Raw genomic sequence first — 24,004 nt, 5'->3', positions numbered from 1 at the left:
GAAAATAAAATATTTGAAACCATTATGTTGGTCGTTTGCGACTCCAATTACCAGGATTTTTAAAAAAAAAATATTACACAAGAAGTTACCAAGTGCATACCTTCCCATTATTATAATATTGAGCACACAAGTATTTTCACGAAATTATGGAACCAGCCCCGCCCCCATCTCTCTCTCTCTCTCTCTCTCTCTCTCTCTCTCTCTCTCTCTCTCTCTCTCTCTCTCTCTCTCTCTCTCCAGACAAGCAAGATCTCATATTTTAATATGACGCTAAAATAGGAACGTGTCTCTTGTTGTTTTTTTTTATAAGATTCTATTTTATTTAATATCTTTTTAAAATCAACAAAATTATCTTTGTGTCGTTCATAGTTTGTTTTTATTAAGATTGTCTTGTTTTGTACAGTCATGATACAAAACTGTTTTTAGAGATTGCGGGGAAAAGCTGTAGAGTTAACATTAATTTTAATCAGAAATCTCAGCGGGGTATTCCTTGATTTAGAAGAATAATCCTGGAGATGCATCTACAATTTGAAATCTGTGACGTCACATATTTGATCTGATCTTTAACAATGTTGCTGTTTAATGGATCGGAATTGACTTTTCTGGTAGAGCAAAGTCAAATATTTGCAACGTCATTGATATATGTGTCAGAGTAATTACTATCAGTAAGAGCTATTACAATAATGGACCATACACTCTCCCAACATCGTGGACCATCACAGTATCACGGCACCAGAACCAAAATGATCAATGCCTTGAAACAGTACCGATTGATCGCTGTCACAGATTAACACAGAACTTGTACACCTAGTTAGAAAGCTTATCGAGATTTTGTTAGTGTATCAGTTATTTTCCTCTTAGTTTTTAATCTCATTGTTAACTTTCATCAATCTCGTCAGCTGGCTTGTCGTTTGCTTCTGGTCTGACGCACGCTTCACGCCCCTGCTCTCGTTGTTGCACGAGACATCCGATTTTTATCTCGGCTTCTGCTCGAGATCAGCAATCAGCCGCTCAGTGACAAAGGTAAGCATGCGTTTCTAGCATTGTCTCTCCATCAGATTTTTTGTTTACCCTACAATTGAATGGACCTCAAACCACTGCAAGATTTTGAACGCTGCATTTTGGAATTTACTTAACGGTTGCTCTTGCATCTCGGATTATTATCACTTTTTTCATGGTGATATTATAGTGGTCATTGGATTTGTGAGGTATGCTTTTTCTATTCCTACAGTAACTAAGCAAAAAAAAAATACAGTAGTTTTTTAATTGATTAGACAAATGATGTTGTTAAAGAAATATTTCTGAAGTACATTTGCAAATACAGTTGCAAACTTCTAGAAATTAAGAGAACAGGTTGATGCAACAATAGAAATATATTGCTTTTGCAATTCATTACTTGTCTCCAAGCTTATATTGAAATAAATGTACATGAAAATGGAAATATTCTAAACCAATTTAATTGTAAGTTACTTTGGAAACTAATTTGTTGTCATTGTTAAACTGTGGATGAATAAGTGATCTTATTTGTCTCTTAATGATATCAGGAAAGATCAATTGACATTGAAAGATTTAAAAGTTCCGGATCGATGCTACATGTATTGATTTAATTCAAAAGTGTCGAATATATATTTAATAATGTCCATCAATTAAGACTATTTGCTCAAATTTTCTGGTGATGAATCGATTTTTTTCATATATATATATATATATATTCCAAAATTACTCTGTTTATCTTATTTATTTATTCATTTAACAATCGATTTAATAGCTAAGAATTGGGTCGCCTTGTTCCAGTTTATAAAAACACATTCCATCAGCCTTCACAGGAAAAATCCACGTGCGTTATGATAAGTTCAAACGAATATATGATCTGAACCAGATTTTTGAACGACTCGATAAAACTCATCCCATAATCTTTTAACAGTTAGCCATCCATAAAAAAAATCGTTTGATAGAATTTAATTGTCGGTCACAACCTCGCATAATTGGTGCATCAATAACATTAATGGGATTTTGTGATCTGTCAAAGTGAAACATCGGGTTTTACAAACTCATCATTAACTATCAACAATTTGTCTCAGCTGCAGTCTTATGTTTTCCACGGGGCATTAGTATTTTATTCAATATTCGGTATATAGACGAAGGAATAATCAAATCACCCTTTTTCGACGTCATGCAAAAAAATGTGATCAGATGCGCAGACATTTTATCAAAATGTGCGCAGAAATAAAAAAAAAACCTTAATAATTAATTGTGTCTGCTTAATTTGACATTTTTGAATGCTAACATCGGCACGTCTGTTTCAAATGTAAATAAAATATATGCATCATGTTCTCGTTAGCGGCGTAAAGTTGGAAAAAATCAATGGAAATGAAACTCCAATTAATGTACAGCTATTTGAGAGTAAACTAATGATCATCAATCCGTCTCCTGATATTACTGGCATAAATGAGTCGTTAAAATAAAATGTGAGCACATTTTACCAAATGACACACATAGTCGTTCATATGGATATAACTGTCTTTGTGTTAACGTTATTATGAGTGAAAAAAAGAGATTTAACCATCAAAATTCAGAGCATGGATGGTGTCCACGTTAAATCCAATGCGCTTCTTCTAGAGTCGTCATGGTTGTTACTTGCTTGCAAAAGACCCCTGTCCCCTAGGAATCGCCGAATATTGTGAGGACGATGAATTAATGACAATATTCCCGAGCCTATAAAACAATGTAAACAAGCAATCTTTATTGAATATATGTATGATTTCGTTTCCCGTTTATTCTGCCGAAAACTCCTGAATTATGTATGTCTTCAAATGGCATTAACAACTACTTTTTGCATTTCACAATTCCGCTTTCAACACGATTAGTGTCTTTGTACGTACTCTGGACGCATTTTTTTATTTTACGTCGTTTTTCGTTATGTAAGCGTTCTTTCACAAGACTCTTAGTAAAGAATATATAAAAAGATAATATGTAGAATACATTTATAAATGTCTTCCTCGAGTATAAACAAGAAAATAAGAAAAAAAAACTAAAGCGTGTTTGGGTCCAATTAACGGGTACAAGGATACCTGGGCCTAACAACTTATCACATCACAAGTTATCATTACATAAAACGACGTAATGAGCTGTATATAACCGAACAGACTAATTTAGTTATTCCAACTCGCTAGAGAACACGCTATTGTCGCCAATAGTCATAAACGTGATACCGAAGCACCTGTGCACCACTGGGTCCGGTTTTTTTTTTATATAACATCTGAATTAATACCCTATTCTTACTTCAATTCTTGCCTTCTATGAATCAATTTCTGCAGATCTCCGATGTAAGGCTTTTTGCAGATGTCGGTTATCATCGGTATAATCTAGGTTAATAACTTCAAATCTTGACGCGATGCTTTTCTTTTGATGTGGCGAGTACACGTTTCTATCTTTTCGAATGGCGAATGTTGGTACTTAGTGCAGCGATGATCAGTTAACCACGAGTTAAGTAGCTCAGATATTAAAAAAAATCACAATCATCATCATTGCGCAGAAGCCGCTAGCTCGAGCACCATCTGCGGTGAGGAAACAAAAAGCTACATCTGTTCTGGTTTTTACAGGTACTTCTGGTGACATTTGCCGCCAGGGAGACCCCAGCGTCGCTAAAGCGTTGGTAACCTACAAAGGACGAGGGTTTTTGCAGGCAGGACGCGACCGGTGCGAGGACGCGATGGATGTCCCAAGGTTATGACTGACAATTCGGTATTGATTTCTGTTCTTACATGTATATATCAGTGATGTTAGATCAAAGAGAAATTACTTTCAGGAAGATTAATTATGTAAAAGTGTTAATCCTCTCATATGGAAACAAACGCTTTGCTGAGTAAGTGTTCCGATGCTTCCCAAGTTTATTGTTTGCAGAAGTGAAATCCAACCAAATATATGTTGACACAGCGAAAATTCTAATCAAATCAAAGACCAGGGGAATTTAAACAAACAGAATGCTGTAGTTGCATACATCTCGAGTGAGATGCTAGTTTTCATGAAAATGACAGGTGGAGAGTGTGTAGGATTAACACTTGTAGTTTGATTAGAATAAAACAGTTGTGCAATATGTCCGTTAATGAAAGCTCAACAAAACCAATTGAAAGCTTGATTCAACTTTTATACAACGCGTGTGGCATTGTCAATGGGAGTAACAACATTCAAATCACCATAGAGAATGGCAGTGTCATACATAACTGTACCAGGACTGCCGAGGAAGGGCCGCCGGGAGCGGATCACGGGGCTGTCATGTACATAGTGGCGGTCCTAGTCTTCTACTCGGCTGGAATCGTCATCATGCTGATCAAATACTCAAGATCAGAACGAAAGAGAATGGAGGAGGAAGTGGCCTTAGATTTCTATTTCAAAGGGATGCCATTCGGTAAAAGTACGAAAGAACATAATGTGAATAGTGTTGCAATCAGAGCTTTCCACACGATGACTATGTCTGCATATGAACCAAGCAAAAATCACATCATTCCAAAGGCTCTTCTGGAGACGGACGTCTGACACGTGCTCTTTGCCGCCAAAAGTGTGGACTAATCACCGACAGAGGGCGATGTTGACAAAGTAAGGTTTCCATGTTTGCAGGGGGCAGCTGTGTTTAACCGTTGCAGAGCTAAAGTGGAGGACTGTTTAACTATTAATTAATAAATGCCGTCGATACGGATTGCAGAAAAGTTTGGAAAAGGAAATTAAAAATCTGTCACTGGATATACGGAATATTTCAATGGCGTAGAAAAAGGAAAGAAATCAGATTCAATCAAACTTTATGCAATTAAAAGAAAACTCTAACAGAGAATTATTTGCAAAAGTTATCACTGCATTTCACATACGAGAAGCGTTCAGTGTGGTTATTGATTTCAGTGATTTCAATGTTTTCTGTTTGTTTTCTGTGTTTTGTACTCATCAGTGGGTGTTTTTTGTAATTCTCATAATGTTGGCGAAGAAGATTATGGAGACAAAAGCTTAAATGTGATAATTGAAATGAAATATAGACTTTATTAAATCGCTTAACATTCCGATCGTTTGCAAAATTTTCATGGAAAAACATTTATTCTTATATGTGTTTTGCTAAAATTCATCTTCATATTAGTAGACTTTATCCATTTGTCGTATATTTTTAAAAACGAATATTTAATGTTATTCTGTGCGCACATGTATATTATTTGCAATGATCAACAGTATTTACATTAAAACTTTTGGCTGTTTTTAATTTCTTTAAAAATCAAACGGATATACATGTATACAATGTCAGTATATTGAACAGGAATATGGAGCGACTTCCGTAATATTTTCCTACACGTTCGGAAGTTCTAACGCTCTGATATCACAGGACGTGATAACCTGTTGACAAGTGATGTATTGGGCCTGTTCCTGATTAAGTTATGTCGTCTCTTACATTGGTTTATGATTCCATGGTCTGAATTCTGACGTCACTGTTATGGAGTCATTCACTCCATGACCGAGTTGTAATTTGGTAATTCTGTTGATATCCGAGAGCAGCAATACTATCAACTTTAAAACGGAGGCTTTTATTTCATTACCATTGTTATTATTTTATTTAGACTGGTCTTATCGTTATACATATCCAAATAGTTCTACTCTGCGTACCTAGTAGTTGATAAAATGAGGTTATGTATTATAAAAACTGAATAATTGAGTAATTGTTTTACGTCACAGCCAGAATCTTTACTTCTAATAACGTGTATTCCCTCGACAATGTTACTTCATTAAAAAAACACACATTTTTCCATGAAAGAGAATTTTCCAAAAATATTATTGACTCATTTTTGTTCAGTTCTTTATGTGATTTTACACGGAGTACAGAATTTCATATAATTATAAATCTGATGTAAGTGAAAGGGGAAATTTTAAGGGACAAAAGATTTTTTATATTCATTATCCCAAAAGGAGTGGGAGTCACTAAAAACTCATCACAATAACCTGCAACACGTCTTGTATACGTTAATACTCCCCCGTATCACAAACGTTTGAATTAATTATAATTGCTATGACTTTTTCCTGAATCTCTCCCACAAACCATATGTTGACTTAACATCGCACAATTCTATTATGGATAATCAAAAATGCAATTAACAGGATTATTACTCAAATGTTGAAATATCTTAATGTCGGTTTCAAGAAACAGTTCATTAACACCTTATACATATATTTTCTTTGACTGAATGACTATTGAAAATATATCGGATCGGAGTTATAACCGCCCTCTGACTTCTCCAGTCATGCAGGTTCTTCGCCTTGTGTGGTTCGCGATTCTCCAAGCAATCGAAATACTTATCTTTGAAAACAGATAAAATATTATAAGTATTAAATCTTTTATGTAGGTTGTTGAGTAGTTTGTCTTGTACGGGTAATCCCTTTATCTCGGTGTATATAGAGGATGGACGCCGTAGAACGTGCTCCATTGCTCTATGAAGAGCCCGGGTCTTGTCATGTTTCTTGCTTAACATTGGTTTATCCCCTTTGGAACATCTCTTTCTTTCTATACATGCTGACTTTAAGCATCATTTTTTGTCTTTAGAAGAATACAGAAGGTCACTATAAGGTTACAGGAGATTTTTTGTATTTGGTTCATTCATGAACATCTCATTGTGGCTGCAATTAATCGGTCGGTTGCCAAAAAAAAATCGACTTCCTTTCAACCAGAAACATTGCGTTTTAATTTAGAAAAGAAAAAAAATGTTTCTCCGACTCCAGAGTTACTTTTCTCAAGCGGCAGTCACACCAGTATTGTATTGAACACCAATGTATGATGACGTGAACAATAAGAAAAACACGTTGACAAACGTTGTATGCGTTCTGGGATTAGTTTTGGACGATAACAAGTTACATGCACGCTGAAGCACTACAGTAAAAGATGTTGCTGCGAAACAAAAGGCTTTGCATGCATAAAATTTCAACAATTCGTTAGGTTTGATAGACGCAAATGCTCAAAAATACAGTTGACAACCTGCTGAGAAATTGGATTGCTTAGATATAACGTGTCTCAACTACAGGCAAGATAACTATTTCTTACTTATATGAAACATCGTGGACTCATGATATATAATGTTCGCTTAACGACATCAGAACTTATTCAATATATTTCCATATAATGTGTAATCCGTGTGGAGAACATACACAGAATGCAAACAGTTTACAGGCAGCGTATTCGCCAGGTCTCTGAGGTTCAGTGTTCACAACTCTTCGTACTAATAAAAAGAATTGAAGATTATAACACGGCAGTTTATATTGTCTTTAACAATTTGCTGTAAAGCTTATATTAAAATATTCATTTGGGATTACAGGGTACAGTAGTTTTATATCTGTCATCAAAGATCGCTCTGAAACCACAACTTTCATACTTTCTGTGAAAGTGAACGTTATGTATCCGTTCTGTCGGTTGAAAACGCAAGGGGTTCGTAGTGAAAAAGCGAAGATTTAGAAACGAAAGGATTCAATACACATGCTTTAACAATATTTTACTTACTCTAGTAATCAGTATTACGGTAACAAAACCCAGTCGATTTTATAAAATTTTGCGTATCAGGGCATTGTTACAACGCAATTTTTTGTTTTCAAAGTGCGTTGCCACAGGGCGTGTTTATAGTAAATATTTCATACTATTACATAGGTAAAAGATACATTAACATTATAGTGTGAAAGGGGCTTGAACTGGACACAAATAACACACAGAGTATCAGTCAAAAACTGCTGTGCATTTTATGGTGCCTTTTTCACAACTGTTGCAAAACTTTAAATTTCCATACTTTTCCATACCTTATGAGTTGCTCTAACTTTGACAATATGTACTGTATATTGTGGATATAACGGATGTAAAAGACTATAAAGCATATTATGAGGAACCAAAAAAAGGATTTCATCAATGCATACACATTTTAGACTTGTATGAGATTGAAGCCATTTTGCCAATAGCCACCCAGTCCTTTATAACGTAATAAAGCTCTTGAGGTTCCATGTAATGTACAAATGCATCATTTCCAGGGTCTGAGGGATCATGATCCTCCATTAGATGGATCACGTCTCATGATGGGCCGTGTTCATGTACTACCTTGGAGTCTAGACATTTTTATTTCCACTACTTCATTAATGATGAATTCTCACATCATCAGCAAGTATGATATCCTTTGCTCTGCGGTTGGCCCACTGTCACTAGACTTGATTTAATATTGTCTTAGTGAACGCTGTAACTATACACATCACTGTAATTCCTGGTCCTTGATGTAGAACTCATCAATATTCCATCCTATTCACATAAAATGCACAGAGGAAATTTATTGCCACCAGATTACAATTTATGTTCAATTAACTTCATTTCCTTTATAGGTAATCATAATTTATTTTATAGATAATCAATACTTTTATGGGACTTGGAGACAATATAGTGCTATTAAGTACAAATGTTGATTTGGGCAGAGACAAAATATTTAATAAAATCAAAAAAGTTTGAATGTGAACCTTAGACCTGAAATTGATAAGCATTACATCCTGTAAAAAGCTTAATAGGACCAAAAATTGCAGAAAAAAAATTCAACTCAATTGAATAAATCATATCACATTTTAATAATACAATGTAGTGATTTTTACATGCATTTTTACAACAAACAAAAATTTTTCACTTTAGATTCCATACAGCATAATTGGAAATTGGAAAAAAAAAATTAATATAAGTATGAGAGTAATTAACTAATAACAAAATTTAGAATAATGCATGATTTTCACTTGTGTTAACACTCAAAAATAAAAAAAAATATCTAGTGTTTTTTGCATTTACAAAATCTCTCTTTCTGTTGTGTATAGTAATTTCAACTCTTCATGTGGATGTTTCTCTTATCTATTCTCTACAACTCATCGTGTGGGTCTTTATCTTGTGGTTGAGGAGGCTGATTACAGGCACAAGGTGTGATAAAGTCAAATGCATATTCACAGCGGCTTGGCTCATAAGCATTGGTCAGTTGGTGTTCCGGACCACAGGTTAAATGGACCTTAAAGATACAGCACAAACCATTTGACAAACCAATACTTTCTCTAAAGAAGTTCATCTTTTCAAGCATGTTACGCATTCTAACTTTCCAAAGATTGTAAATTTTATGTCCATGTTAATAAGATGAATACAAAGCAGGGTACCTTGACTGATCGGTCTGGACCGTTCCAGCAGTTTTGTCCGTGGTCGTAAACTTGAACCTTGTAATCATTCTCCCATCTGCCCCAACGCCTGTCAATGAATACACAAGGTTAAATCGACTTAAGATCATGGTGATAAATCAAACATGTACAGAATCAATGCGTTTAAGGATGGTCCTCCCATCAGATCTACTATAACATTTGAGATAATTTATTTTCATCCATACACTATTATTCAGAAAAGAGAAATTCCTATTGTAATATTTAAGCTTTAGAATTTGAGTACCGGTTAATTTCCTATATCTTTATACAGAACTCTTTTGATCAAAGAGATCAATATAGTCTAAAACTTGCCACAACCATTCAGCCCCCTTAAAACAATAAAATCCAAAAATACCCTAAGTTGGTTTCGTGACCTCCAGCCTTTGGTCTTTGGGAGGCAGTAGCGAAAGGGCACAACTTGTATGTATATTCCCGGTCGGTATATTCATAACAGTTGTCTCGCAATATTGCATATTCTTTGTCTTTTCCATAATCTGTGTTTAAATATGAGGTCAGTGTTCTGGAAAAAAAAATTATGAATTTATAGAACTTTGAAAGTTAAAACATGAATAAATAACATGGCTACATAATATTGAAGAGCATTGAAACTATCTAAAATCCTTTCAATTAAAACAACAAATAGAAAGCCTCTTTTTCCCAACATTAACCAATATTACAGTAGAATTTCACCATAAGTTCCAAACAGTTTCCATCAAGTAGTGCTTAATTCTTGAGGCAACTGTATTTGTGTCCCCCAACTCTCCTGATGGTGAGAGTTAATCACACAAATGCAAGTTGACTGACACCATTTACACCGTTAATCAGACACGAGGGAATAAATACAGATCTTCACTCCGACATTAAAGTTTGGCTTCGTGCAGTTGACAGATATCCCCCTACCCTACCTCTTTTCTATCCCAGTAAAAAGCAGACTTAGTGATAATGTAATACCTAGAGATCACACAACTCCCAAAACATCAGTTGTGTTGTCAGTCTAGCCATACAATTAAAGTAATTACAAACCATGGTGTGCACACTTTGTACAACTCTTACTTTGAAGAACAAAACCACAGTCCTTTCTTCCTGCTTCTAATCAATACCCAAACGATGAAATGCAGAGAAAAGATCAGCTTGTTTGATTTGGTTTGATCTGACATTAAACAAGACTTACGTAATCTCCCCGTCAATATCTCGTGAGCGTTTATCCGCTTCCTCGTGGTTTTTTCTCGCTTCATCAGCAGCTAATAACCAAAAGAAATATCCTCATTAAACGATACAACACAATTAAACTGGTGCATTAGTGTCGACAGTAATCTGCTCATCTATTTAATGGTTCTTTGAAAACTGCACTTATGAACAATTAGCAAAGTTCTTTTACAGAATTATTGCGATGAAAACATTAGGCAATTGAATGCTGATGGGATTTTTAAGTCAATAAAGTAATGCAACAATAAATCAAATGTTTCATACATTAAGTTGCATTTGATGCAACGTTCCATTTATTTTAATGACTGGTGCATGTATGTTATAAAATGATTTGAATTGAAATTAATTTGATGAATAAAAGGCATTGATTGACACTCTATACCTGCAATAAGAGCTTTGGTCTCCTCATCATACTCAGGCATTTTATCCTCATCCACTGCATCTTCCTATAAAGATAAATATCCTCAATAACATTATTTATCAATTGACATTACAATAACGCTATATCACTATCATTAAATGTCAGTAACGTGTACTTCGAAGTCATCTGATTTGAACAGTAGAGATTACATTGATGTTTTTTATTGTATATTTTATGTTTACTGAATACCATATTAGGTATATACCGGTACATGTAGCAAATTATGTTGCATGTTTTAATCCTTCATGATCTTTAAATCCTAATCAGAATATATTTGTGAAATTCTATCTTCGCTAGGCAAATTTTATTCTTAGATTGATTAAAATTGAAATTATAACTGTTAACTTTTCAGTAAATGAAAAGCAATTTTTGATATCCTATGCATTAAGCCAAACATATTGCTACATGTACAAGTATGTACTGTCACCTCTTGAAATATTGAAGAACACAGATTTAATGGTGTCAACTTCTCAGCAATGATTGATAACTCTTATCGTTGTGTATATCAAATACATAGTAGTTGTACAGTGTGTCTATTACCTGTTGGTTACTAACAATGACCTTAGCTCAGTGACATTTCATAGATCATCAATTTATCATAATAGTGGAATTTGGGTTTGACCCTCCAAATTGCTTTCAAAAATTTAAACAAACCTTCTTTTCATACATTTACATTAAACTTTAGTTGGCAAACATGCCATGACTTTGTAAAATGCCTGAATTCCATGATAGTGTAAAATAAAGTGAAGACAACATCTTCAGCATATTTAAAAAAATTTGAAATCTACTAGATTAAAAATCAAAGAACTTTAAAAAATTAATTTTGAAATGTAACTTTCTGACAACACTGATAATTATTTGTAATGATATTTTAAAATTTCTAAATGACACATTTTCCTCAGTCTTTCAATTTCACTCAGACCTTCTTTTCATCTTTCACATCTTTTCTGCATGTTAACATACACTTTGTTTTAGCACCAATGCATTTATCTACTTCTGTCACCATGATTGATTCAAGTTCTTGGACCAAAATATGTTACTTGCATGCAATCAAGTAAAAAACATGCATCATGTCAGAGAAAACACACTAAAGCACTTTCAATAATGCACCACTAAAGCATCACTTTCATTACAATTTTGAGCATCGAGTTCATCAACAGACATGCACTTATATCCAGTAAAGCCACAATATTAATCCTTCATGCACCCATCGAAACGTGAGGCTGAAACAAGCACAATAAGAATAACAAGTTACATCGGTACACACAGTACACAGAGTGACAGAAAGGCATGCAGTCAGCTCCACCGTGGGAATTCTCTAACACTGATCTACCTGGACCTCGGGAGGAAACAGGTCCTCGCTGGTGGGTAGTAGTTCCTGAGTTTCAGAACTGGTTGCAGATTCCAGTTTAGACTTCTTGAGAGTGAGAGAAGTGAAAGGTATTAAAGAGTAGAAAAGGATGATAAAGACAAGATAAAGCTACAAACCTTATGTGGCAAAAATAGTTTGAGAAAACCCCAGCCTTTGCTCTGAGAGTAATTTTCTATTTCTTTACAGTACATTGGTTTTACTTTGTTACTACAGAAACAAATTTGGATGAACAGAGCAACAAAAACTGTAGCAAGACGGTCAAAATAAAAAAATATCACCATAGTGCATCTAACGTGCTGTCATCTATCCAATTTTCTACATACTGGTAATAGTTCATTGTTATTTTTATATTTCAAAAAAACAGTTTGTAATTTTTTGTACAGCCATGAAACCAAGAGAAATCTCTGTTTTGTTTTTTTTATCAAGATATTTAAAAGTCAGCTTCATTTAATTGCAGTACATGTTTTATAATAAAAAAGCTCATCTTTGCTTACCTTTTTTTCTTAAAATCATAAATTATCTTAATCTTAAACAATCACACAAGAATCAGCAAAATAGGTGCTAAAATATGATTATGTTAAATCAAATACTTCTAAAGGCTCCATAGCCCAGAATTGCTATGGAAAATAAAGTGCAGAATATCTTAGTACAACTGTACTTAACAAAACCTGCAACTTCTTCATTTATCACTATTTCAAAATTTGTTGTCACTAATATACTTGATATTTGTTATCATGATATGGTGATTTTTTTGCTATAAAGTTTTAGTAACAAAATTAATTGCAAGTTTATGTTAGACATCCAGTTTCAAAATGTGGTTGATGGATATTATATATGTACCCAGAAACCAACACCTTTAAAGACATTTAATTGTTTTAGTTCATGTATTAATACTGAAAGAGGTCTCAACCCTAGCATGTCAGGACATAAAACATCGAGTCTGACTCTTTGACTTCAACCTCCAACATACTGATAGTTTCCTGCTAACTGTTGGAGTATACTTCACCCACTGATGCAGTCAGCACCAATAAATCCACAAAGAAAAGGGAATAAACCTGTGTTCATGTTTGGATTTAAATGGTTAGAAGTACGTATATTAAAAAATGTATCTTATTATTTTTATTTATTTGTTTAGATCGCTAAAAATTGAAGTTAATGCTTTGAACAAAACAAAACACAAGACAAGCAACCTTTTATACAGAATTACATAGGTTCAAAAACAAAAAATAACAATAGACAAGCAGTCTTTGATACAGAATAACATAGGTTCAATGTTCAAGCAATGCAGAGTATATGTATGGATGGATTTAAACACAAATCATACACACATTTCTAGATTTTCTTTATCTAGAACCAAGAAAGTTTCTCAGCTCACCTGAACTGAATGCTCTAGTGAGCTTTTATTGAATAACCTCAAAAAGTTTATAGTTTTATATAAGTATGATTCAATTGTTGCTCAGGAGAGAAAAGTGGGTCATGAGCCTCTTCTCTGACAAGTATTCTCCTCAGAAAAAATTCATATGTGTAGGAATACTAAGCAACTAGTGTTGTCCTTACAAGGTAAACAAAATTTCCTTATGTACATCAAAATGTGGTCATATCGTCCACACCCTAGTAAAAGCAAGCACCAAAATCACAGCCTCAGAAAAGTGATGACAACATCTAATACTTACCTCATCATCCTCATCTTCATCATCCTCATCATCGTAATCATCACCCTCATCAGGAATGGGTGTGATATGGGGTGTGGCCTACAAGAGGCGGAGACATATCACTACCAGGCCTAGCGTACCACAGTGCATACAACATGGACACTGGCAATTGGGGCCAGCATGGGATACACTACATTCACACAATGAACCCCACATACAAACCAATCATCTTTCAGAAAAGATGAGAATGTTTTTTTGTGTTTCTTTAAGAAATGTGAAGTTTTTTGTTTTTGTTTTTAATTTTCTCATGAGGAGAAGAAAGGAGAAAGAAATTTCATGATAAAATGTCATGTGACATTTTCATGAAAAAGAAGCTTGAATATAGAAATCAATCCAAGTCAGTTAGTGGGGATCATGCATCACATGATTTAAGCCTGGGATTGCATGCAAGCTTACCTGTGGTTCTTCATTTGGGACTGGTACACCTGTTTCACCCTGGGGCTCCACAGGGGGTGGAGGGACTTCCTTTTGATCATCTGGTACAAGTTTCTTGTAGATACTCTGAATGTTTCCCCAGATTCTTGAACTAAACTCATCAAAGTCAACTTTTTCATTGTCTTCTAAATGTTCCTACAACAAAAAATGATAAAATGATAATTGTCTCCAAAAGTGCTCCTAAGTGCTAAACATTAATCAAAGTACTGAAGTACTGACAGGAGTTGATTTTATCGATTATTATTTATCTTAAAATCAACGATATGTTTTTTTGCTTGGCAATTACTGTGGAATCATTAGATTTCGTGGTGGCTCAATTTTCGTGGATTTCGTGGGTACCTCTCATCCACGAATTAACATCCTCCACGAATAATATATTAGGGTTATAAAGTCATATTTCATTTTGTAGGTATAAGATAATACACGAAATTACGTACCCACGAACCTATAAAATTACAGCAATCCACGAAAATTGGCCCCCACGAAAATTAATAATTCCACAGTAGTTTATAATCTCTATTTGAATTACGCACATTTTTATAATATGGATTCTCGGACATTTCCGACAAGAATTTCGAGAAAACCTCTTATGAATCATATCAAGTTATATTGAAAAATAGAATTAATTTCATCAAACTATGTATCGGTATTCGAAATATTTCAAAAAGTGTATGGATCCAACCAATAATGAACTCTAGTCTCGTTCAACCAGATGCTCGGCTGTCTCTGTTAATCTCCGACAAGTAAGAGATACCAGGTCACATGATAGCTTGATGATGCGACCTCTAAATATAGACTGACTCTCTGCTTGTCGGTGGTTGAACGAGACTATATTGAACTCTGGCGTAGGGATACATACGACTGCAAAAAACTTCTAAATTGTTCGTACTACATGTATTTAAAATCTGACTATTTCTTTAAAAAAAATGCTTCAGCGTACATTACATCGAATTTATCGATTATTTTCAAGAACTAACTCTTGTCAGCAATGATGATTTGTGCTTAGGTCCAAACACTGTTTAAGTTTCGGTTTGCCAGAGTAACTGCCTAGGAGAGTGATTAAAATCAACTCCCAAAAATCAATGAAATGTAGGTACTACTTTCTGTTAATGGAAAGTATGCATCCAACTTCTTAAAACTTGCAAATAAAAATTGATTTCTTATAATAAAAATTTGAAATAATCTTATTTGCAATAAAGAATCAAAGTACTACCAATGTGTCTTGATTTGTCATGCAAATTAAAAATCATACCCACTATACAGCACATGAGGTTTCAAACCCTACTTGGTATTGTTTTTATAAAAATCAATGTGGTTCATACATGTAGGGCACAATACCTTAAATTAATAGTTGAAGACAAATAAAAAATAGTGTAAAGGATAAAATCGTAATCTGATTTAGATATATAATTGATTGAGCTGTGATCTACCTTGGCCTCCTCTTCACTCACAACTCCATTAGAATCAATGTCGAACTCCATGTGGGGAATGATCTCAAGGACATCGACACTACAACAAAGACAGAAGTCAAGGTTAACCTTTACACAGACACTTCCACATGTAAGTATGTCACACACTCAGTTCTGAACTTACAATCCATCCTTGTTTAGATCTAGTTCATCAAAAGCTTCCCTGGCCTTGATTGCACTTCTCTCCTTGTCTCTAACCTCCTTTTGTTCTGGCAATAAAAAGAGGCACAGAAATTGCTAACTTGCAAATAGATACATGCACAATTATTTTTTAATTTGTGAATATGTATCCATGTTATTGAAAACTTTGAATCTGTATGTATCAATTTGTGCACATGTTTCTTCCCTTTATTCAGTAGACTGGCCTACCTTTCCAGGCCTGTTCATGTTTGTCTTTGGCCTCCTTTTCAGGACCCTCGGCCTCTGCCTTTTTGGCTGTAATGAATGAAAAATACGTGCATTAAGGCATTTATGTTATTAAGAGGTCAGAAACATTCAATAAAAAAGAGAGAAAAATTAGTGTTCCTACAACACACATACCTTCAAGTTCTTTCAGTTTATCTTGAAGTTCTGTTTTTTCCTTTTCAAGTTCTTGTATTTTTAACTGCAATAAAAAATCACCAGATTGATTGGCTGAATATTTTAACACTCTACTAATGAGGTTAGTGCTTTGAATGATCACAGTATTAACACACTGTATTTATAAGTTTTATAATAGTGAGAATGATCTTCAAACAATGATTACAATATGGTACCTTTTTGCCCTCCATCATATTATTAGCCTCAGCAATGAATCCTTCCCTCTTTTTGAACCCCTCCTCTTGTAATCTTCTTTTCTCATCTTGTTCTTCCCTCATTTTCTTTCCAAGCTCCCTATCAAACATTAATAAAGAAAATGGAATGTAACTTAATCAATTTTATGTTCTATCTTTCTGTTTTGTTAGTGTTTGTCATTCTTTAAGAAAAAACATAAACAACACCAAAACAACAATCATTATTCAGAAAAGTTCATTACTTGCAATTGTTGACACATTCAATTTTTCCTTCATACTCATCTGATCCATCACAGCAGTCTGAAAATGGAAAAAGACAAATATGAAAAGTCTCTAGCCACCTCTGTGTATTAAAGGCTTTATTAGATACACTAATAACTGCTGTACAATCAATACTTACCACACACTCCATCATTCACTCTTGAGGACTGTATATTTTTGGGAGTGTACCCAGCATTTGTGCAGTGGAACTTTCCATTTGTACAAGCTGAAGTTCCTGTTGATTTTAAAGATATTTAAATATAAATGAGTAGTACAAATGATATCATTATTTTTTCTTGAGCTGAGTTGCATGCTTACCCATAAGTATCTGACACATGTAATTTAAAATGATAAAAAGTCAAAATTATCAAATCAAAAATAAATAAATAAATAAAAAAAAGTAATGATCCTGCCTAAAATTTTCATGTAAAAAATATTAATGTGCATCTAATAAATGAAACAGTAATGGCAAACTTGTATAGTCCATCCACTCATACTGTTATCTAGGATAAAACAGTTGTTTTGTACATTGTAAGATCTAAGCACACTAGAGTTATCTTCTCTTATGTAAAGCTAACAGTGTGCATTAGCTGCATTCACCACTCATAAAACTCTTGTTTTTGCAAGCCCCTATTTGCACATCTAACTTCTTCACATTTCCAACCATTTTTACTGTTTACAATTTCATTAACCTTAAATTTAATAGCACATGAGTTTATTGAAAAAAAACTATCTATCATAATCTTGGTTTGGTTTGTAGGAACATTTAGAAGACAATGAGAAAATGGACACAATCTTACAATGCTACTGTAACTCAATTGCAATAAAACTGTAAAAACTAAAATATATTTCACTTTTCAACATCAGGGAAAAATCTATTTATTACATAATTCTTTCTGAAATTTCCATGCATATGATGTACCGGTACCTTTTTTGCTTTTGGTTAATATGAATTATGTTTTTTGTTAATTATAGAGGTTACTGGTATTAGCTTGGTTAATAATATCCAATTTCCTGAGTTTTAAGTGCAGATACAGCTACCTGCCTTAGATTGTTTAATCAAAGATCAGTCAACTTCTGAACTTCATAAGGATGTATATAACATAGGAAAGGAATCAAAAGGTTCTCATTTTGAACTTGATACCAGTCTACATATAAATGGTATTAAACTGGTCCCAAAACAAAATTTACTGGCCTTGGACTAACTGACCAATATCAGAGTCAAACCTCAAAACCTGTGTGTATATATAATAAACTTTTTAAATATCTAAGGAGAGTTAATCTACACACAATTTTTTTTCATTTACAGTACATCAGTAAAAAAAAATTTAAGATTTTTGGCAAGCATCTTCATACAATATGAAAAATCTGTCTACGTATTTCAAAAAGAACAAAACAACTTAAAATATTAAGCAGAAATTCAAATTGTACTACATTTAGTAGATTTCTTACTCTGACATACCTGGTTCATCTGATCCATCGGCACAGTCACAATAATCGTCATTTAAGTGTTCATATGGAATTGTTCCTGACCCATCAAGACACCGAAATATCTTCTGGTCATTTGGCTCATATTTAGAAGCCACTGAAAAATAATTGTTGGTAAAACATGTTTATTTTAACATATTGATAAGCATGATTTCAGTATTGTGCAATTATTGCAATCACTGGATATTTTTTAACAAAACAGAAAATTTATGATTTTCATTCAATTTAACAGTTTTAAACTTTTGTAATGATGAAATATGTCAATTAATTTTGGTAAAACCCACAGTAAAACTATGCATGATCAATCACTAGCTGCAATTATGTCCCCTTTCCAATTTTTTTATCTAACATTTTCTGAAGAGGGCAACAATTCCATAGGATCTCTGTAATGGTGCAAAATTATCTTTTAATGCGACCGACTTCCATTTGAAAAGATTGTTTTTATGTTAGACTTCTTTTAGATAAAATGATTTTTTAATTCACTCAGGTTTAACAAACTAACCATATGTAAAACAAAACCAGATAAAACACCAGCATGTTTACCAGTCAGAAGCCTTGCATGATTTTATGGGATTTATGCTTGGAGTTAACGTGATTTTCAGCGTAAATTAGCAGTTTTTACCTTGTTCTATCACTAACACATAATTGAAGAAAAGGGTGTAAATTGGAAAATTCATATTTACTGCATTGTTTAAGTTTAAAATGGGTGAATTCCTATATTCAGATCAAGATCCGCTCCAGAAATGAATGTTATTTATGTACGACTTCATCCAAAATATAGAGGGAATCACTCTCGCACTTGCACCATTATGGAGACCCTATAGAGTTGTAGCTCTCACTCCCCACCCACCCCCCCCACCCCCCCAAAAAAGAGAGGGCTACATTATTGCAGCTAGACCAATAACATAGATTATATATCTTCATTGGTGGCATCAGATAAAACGGAAAGAGGAAGGACGTATGTTCCATCTCCCCTAACATGTTCAACACCAGTCCAATCTGTATTTATACTCTGTCCCAAGATATCCTGGATTCACATTTGGCTTAATTGCTTGATAATCATAAATACCTCAGGATTCAAACGATGTTTATTCAAAGTATGAAAAATTTCCAAGATTTCTCAGTCAAAACGCCCCTGTTAGCTTATCAGGTTTCAATACAATGCTAAAAAATGTGATGTCTATGGAGATTTTGTATTGCAGCAAGCCCGGATGATAACGTTGAAAAATTGCGCAATGTATTCCGAGTGAATTCCAAATGGAGAAAAGATGTAAACATTCCCCATTATCACAAACATTACCCCCTAACTCCGTCACTTTCGGGAAACTCCTCGCCGTTTGAAATCAAGTGCGATTATGATCAAATTTGGCCCCCAAACTTCGCTATTTTTAAAATGATTCAGGTACATTAATTTGTTGTGTTATTTTATAAAAGAGTTGACATGAAATATGTTTTTCACCTATTTATTTGATTTACATGCACTCACTGGCAGTATATGACGTCAGAAGTGACGCTATTTTTTATAATTTATTCAAAATCAACCAAAAATTGACATTTTTCTTATCTTTTTTCGAATGGGAAATATAGAACGACTCTTTGAACATGAACAAACTTTTTGTCACTTATAAGTATTGGAAAGATACATCTTTTGTGAAAATATTTTGTTTGTTCAAGTAGTCGCTCAATGTTTCCTTAAAGAAAAACTGCCTCAAAACAAGCTGTTTTATGCTAAAAATGAGAAAATGGCGGGAAAAGGTAAACTTTATGATGTCATATTTTTAAATTGTGGGCACTAAAATCAAAATGAAAATTATGAAAAAACTTCAAATGTATATTTGTACAAATAAAACAAAGAATTACAGTAAAATGACAATGTTCATTTTAGGGGGCCATTTTAGGCTCAAACCATATATAGTCCTTTAAGAGTGTGTTCAAACATAACAAAATTACACCTTGTTCATTTTATGCAACAATAATTGCGTGAAATCGGCTAACACCTTTTCACGGGTGCACTAAAATAACGATATTTCTGACACGCGGGACAGACTATCATGGCATGGCACTTGCACTTGTCGGATCGGAGGCAACTGGATCCCCCTCCCCGTGAACTCTTATTTTCTATCAGCTGTCTTTGTTTCAGTACTAAAGTTATTTTTGTGTAACAGTAACAGTTACAATCATTTGTCTTTTTATTACCTTTATAATCTATTATATATTAAAATAAAATTTATACTAAATGTTTTGAGGAAATTCGAACACACCGGTTTCCCCCCCTAAGACAACTATTTTTATTGATTTAACTCACTTGATATTGAAACACCTCTTGGTCTTCCAATTTCAGCACTGACTTTTACTCCTACTATCAGTAAAAAGTATATACAATACATATAGCCGCCCATCTTTGTATAATTTTGCAGCAAAGATAGACTGCTTGGCAGAGGTGGAGACTTCCGATTGGTTGAGACAAACTTGATAACTCGTTCTTTGTGCGATTCGATATCACGACATAAAAATGTTTGTTTTAAGGTAGTCCTATACTCGGCACTAAATGGGCTCAATCATTAAAAGCTTAGCTTTAAATGATAGATATACATTTTAGCAAATCATATACAAAAGAAAATATGCATGTTTACATGCTAGTTTGTTTGTTATCACCTCTCAGACGGGTGTACCCCCTTGCGATAATTATTGACAATTACGAAATTTGTCAGACGTCCGTTTTTCCTAAAAATAATTACCAATTTTGGGAAAATTAGAACTGAACATACAAAATAGAGTATAAATATTTATTTAAGCCATATCTCATTAATAATTTTGCGCAAATGTTTGTAAGTAAGTACGCTTTATGGACCTGATGTATCAAAATAGAATACAAAAAATGCAATGCTAGTATTGCGTTTGGTAATTTTTTTACTATTTTATGGACTCAAACTTAAATTCATGGTGTTTATTCTATTGATCGACATCTTAGAAAAAAGATTTGGTAAAATAAATTATATGTTGACGGATTTTACTTTTCACGCTATAAGCTCTAAACCAAGTAGACCCTGACGAAAAAATCCATAAAAATCACATTTTGCTACAGTTTTCTGCCTAGATCTGTCAACAATGTTAGATATCATTTAAACATTAATTAATTGACGATTGAATAAATTCGAAATAGCTTCTGTCTATAAATTTAAACCGGTTTTGGTAAAAGAAAAAGAAAATTTCGGGGGGGGGGGGCATCTAAACAAAGAAGATATAAGCATACCTGAGATCCTGGTTAATCAGACACTTCGTTTTTCATTTTACTTCAACAGAATCGAGTTTCTCAACATTTATCATTTCTATCTCTCATAGAATACATGTATTACCGTTCTAATTGCTTATTATTGCCATTGTTTACAACAGCGATGTAGAGCAAAATCAATACCGGGTATCTAAAACGCTTTGTAAAAGTCGAACCAATATTGTAAAATCCGTATTATGACGCAGTGCGATACTCGGACTACTTTAATTAAGGTGGCTCTACACTCACATTTATTCCAATTTTCAATAGAAGACGACAAAAAATATACTTATCAAATATAAAAATGGTGATATGGATACTATAGGTATTTTTAAAGAATTTTTTAATGTTTTTTCGTGTTTTTTTTAAATAAATTTTAAAAAGTTAACGTGTTAACTATCATCAAATTGAAAGAAAGTTTCTTGTCATATGATGGATTTGTCCTTCAGACACATACATAAAAATATAATATTTTATAACATTCAACAATTTTATAATTGCATTTTTTTAAGTATTTCCCTAAATCATAGTTTTTCATATCTTAATTCTTACTCTGTTGACAAATCATCTGAAAAAGCTGCTTGATGTTAAAAGAAAATGGTTCCTCAGGTAAAAGTTATCGTTCCTAAATCCCAAGACCCAAACACCTTGGGGACTTTTCAATTTATGAGTTGAAGAAAATTCCCTAAATAATGTGTTGGGATGATAAATACATAAATATTTCATTAAAGGTGTATATAAGTAAATATATTCGCTTAATGCAAAACTAAGTCAAATAAATAAAGGGGAAAATTAACTCATAGGATTTCATGTATCCCAGCCTGAGAGAAATTCAAAGCCACCCTCCCATCCCCTTAAGGTTTTATCGAAAATCTGTCGATATTAATGTGGATTAAAGTACATTATAATTGAAATACGTTCACCGGTTTAAAATGTTCTGTCACAATATACGTGTTAGAAAACTTTGGAAATGTAAAAAAATTTAAATCCTCAGTGGAATTCGAACTCATGATTTACAGGTCCGTAGTCAACCCTTCCACCCACTGCGCTACGCTGAAAGATACAGAAAAAAGAACCTATCTATAAAATTATACTTGATATTACTGGGGACGTATATGTCTCTGATATTATTGTTTATTTCAATAAATAATACGATACAATATAAAGGTGTCCCATACTACATTACATGTAAAAAATGAATTTTCAAAATTTCAAATTTTCAAGTTGAATCTATTCATTTAACATTTTTTTTCAAAAGAGCTGTCCCCATACAATTCGCCTCAGTTGAAATCAGCCAGTACCGGAATTACATGAGATTTACTTTTTTGCGTACTGCGTCATCAATAAGTGGTGTATAGAGCCACCTGAATAAAATGAATAATTGAATGCTTTTAATTTCAGTCAAGTAATTTGTGTTGTATTTGTATTCAAACAGCTATATAACAATACTCCTGTTTAAAATACATGTATCTATATATTTTGTTGACAAGTAAATACAGTTATGGCAACTTCCTTCCGAACCACAAATGCTTGTGGACTGGACCGTGCACTACCCCCCCCCCCCCCACTCTTTTCTATTTTTTTTTCATTTTTTTATTTCTTTTATTAATTATCGTTAACTCGTTTCCCCTATATTTAAAAACAGAGAAACGAGTGTGAATATAAAATGCCACAGAGTCGTGATATTTCTGTTATTTTTCGACTGGAGACATATATAAGGGGTTGTTAACGATAATTAATAACAGAAATTTAAAAAAAAAATTGAAAAAAAAAATAGAAGGGGGGGGGGGGGCGCGGGGTAGTGCACGGTCCAGTCCACAAGCACCTGTGTTCCGAACAATAATTCCGAATTTACGGAGAAGTTTTAAGCTTCTCTTAAGATTTTGAATGGCACGTATTTTTATTGAAAGAAGATTGTTTGTAACATTAATGGAAAACAGAATTAAGTTAGTTCAATAAAAAAGAGGAACTGGTTTCACTTTTTCTAGATATCGTTTCATCAGGCATGCTTTGGCATACTCAAAAACCTGGCCTGGCCCCATTGGCCTGGCCTGGCCCCACTTTTGGCCTCAAAATTGGCATGGCCCCAAATTTTGGCCTGGCCTCAAATTTTGGCCTAGCCCCTAATTTGGCCTCTTCAAAAATTTTTGGCCCCAAATATTAAAATTTCTCTTATTTGCATTTCCTAGATTAAGATTGAATTTTTATTTGAAATTTCTTATAGAAATTGAAAATTCCATGCTTTTGTATTGTTAAAGGAATAATCATATATTTTTTTACTATATATGACAAGTGACCGACTGTTCACGTTTAATTTATTTAATCCATGTCTTAACACACAGAAATAACAATACCAAAGCAAATAACTTTAAAACTAAGA

General features: G+C 33.6%; 2 protein-coding genes across 5 annotated transcripts; one reads left to right on the top strand and one right to left on the bottom strand.

Moving 5' to 3' along the window:
• Nucleotides 1–730: 730 nt before the first annotated feature.
• LOC128166326 (uncharacterized) lies at nucleotides 731–5,185 on the top strand. Of its 2 annotated transcripts, none has more exons than XM_052831424.1 (2): nucleotides 731–1,023; nucleotides 3,603–5,185. In XM_052831424.1, exon 2 carries the CDS (start codon nucleotides 4,096–4,098, stop codon nucleotides 4,534–4,536), a length of 441 nt encoding a protein of 146 aa, XP_052687384.1. In that variant the 5' UTR covers nucleotides 731–1,023; nucleotides 3,603–4,095; the 3' UTR covers nucleotides 4,537–5,185. The 2 variants fall into 2 exon arrangements, with proteins under 2 accessions (XP_052687384.1, XP_052687383.1); XM_052831423.1 differs by lacking the exon at nucleotides 731–1,023 and adding an exon at nucleotides 1,038–1,208.
• Nucleotides 5,186–8,305: 3,120 nt separating this feature from the next.
• LOC128165570 (glucosidase 2 subunit beta-like) lies at nucleotides 8,306–20,812 on the bottom strand. 3 transcript variants are annotated; one of them, XM_052830231.1, is made up of 17 exons: nucleotides 20,659–20,812; nucleotides 18,328–18,450; nucleotides 17,005–17,100; nucleotides 16,847–16,904; nucleotides 16,587–16,704; nucleotides 16,372–16,435; nucleotides 16,201–16,266; nucleotides 15,956–16,040; nucleotides 15,793–15,871; nucleotides 14,324–14,497; nucleotides 13,889–13,966; nucleotides 12,177–12,260; nucleotides 10,805–10,868; nucleotides 10,388–10,457; nucleotides 9,572–9,736; nucleotides 9,178–9,265; nucleotides 8,306–9,035 (listed from the first exon to the last, which is right to left on the bottom strand). In XM_052830231.1, exons 1-17 carry the CDS (start codon nucleotides 20,750–20,752, stop codon nucleotides 8,892–8,894), a joined length of 1,650 nt encoding a protein of 549 aa, XP_052686191.1. In that variant the 5' UTR covers nucleotides 20,753–20,812; the 3' UTR covers nucleotides 8,306–8,891. The 3 variants fall into 3 exon arrangements, with proteins under 3 accessions (XP_052686191.1, XP_052686193.1, XP_052686194.1); XM_052830233.1 differs by lacking the exon at nucleotides 12,177–12,260; XM_052830234.1 differs by lacking the exons at nucleotides 12,177–12,260; nucleotides 13,889–13,966.
• Between the last annotated feature and the right edge of the window lie 3,192 nt (nucleotides 20,813–24,004).

Source organism: Crassostrea angulata, chromosome 10, assembly GCF_025612915.1.
Source record: "Crassostrea angulata isolate pt1a10 chromosome 10, ASM2561291v2, whole genome shotgun sequence".
NCBI classification, from domain to species: domain Eukaryota; kingdom Metazoa; phylum Mollusca; class Bivalvia; order Ostreida; family Ostreidae; genus Magallana; species Magallana angulata.
Note: the sequence above shows the minus strand (reverse complement) of the source record. Positions and strands in the feature narration are given on the sequence as shown.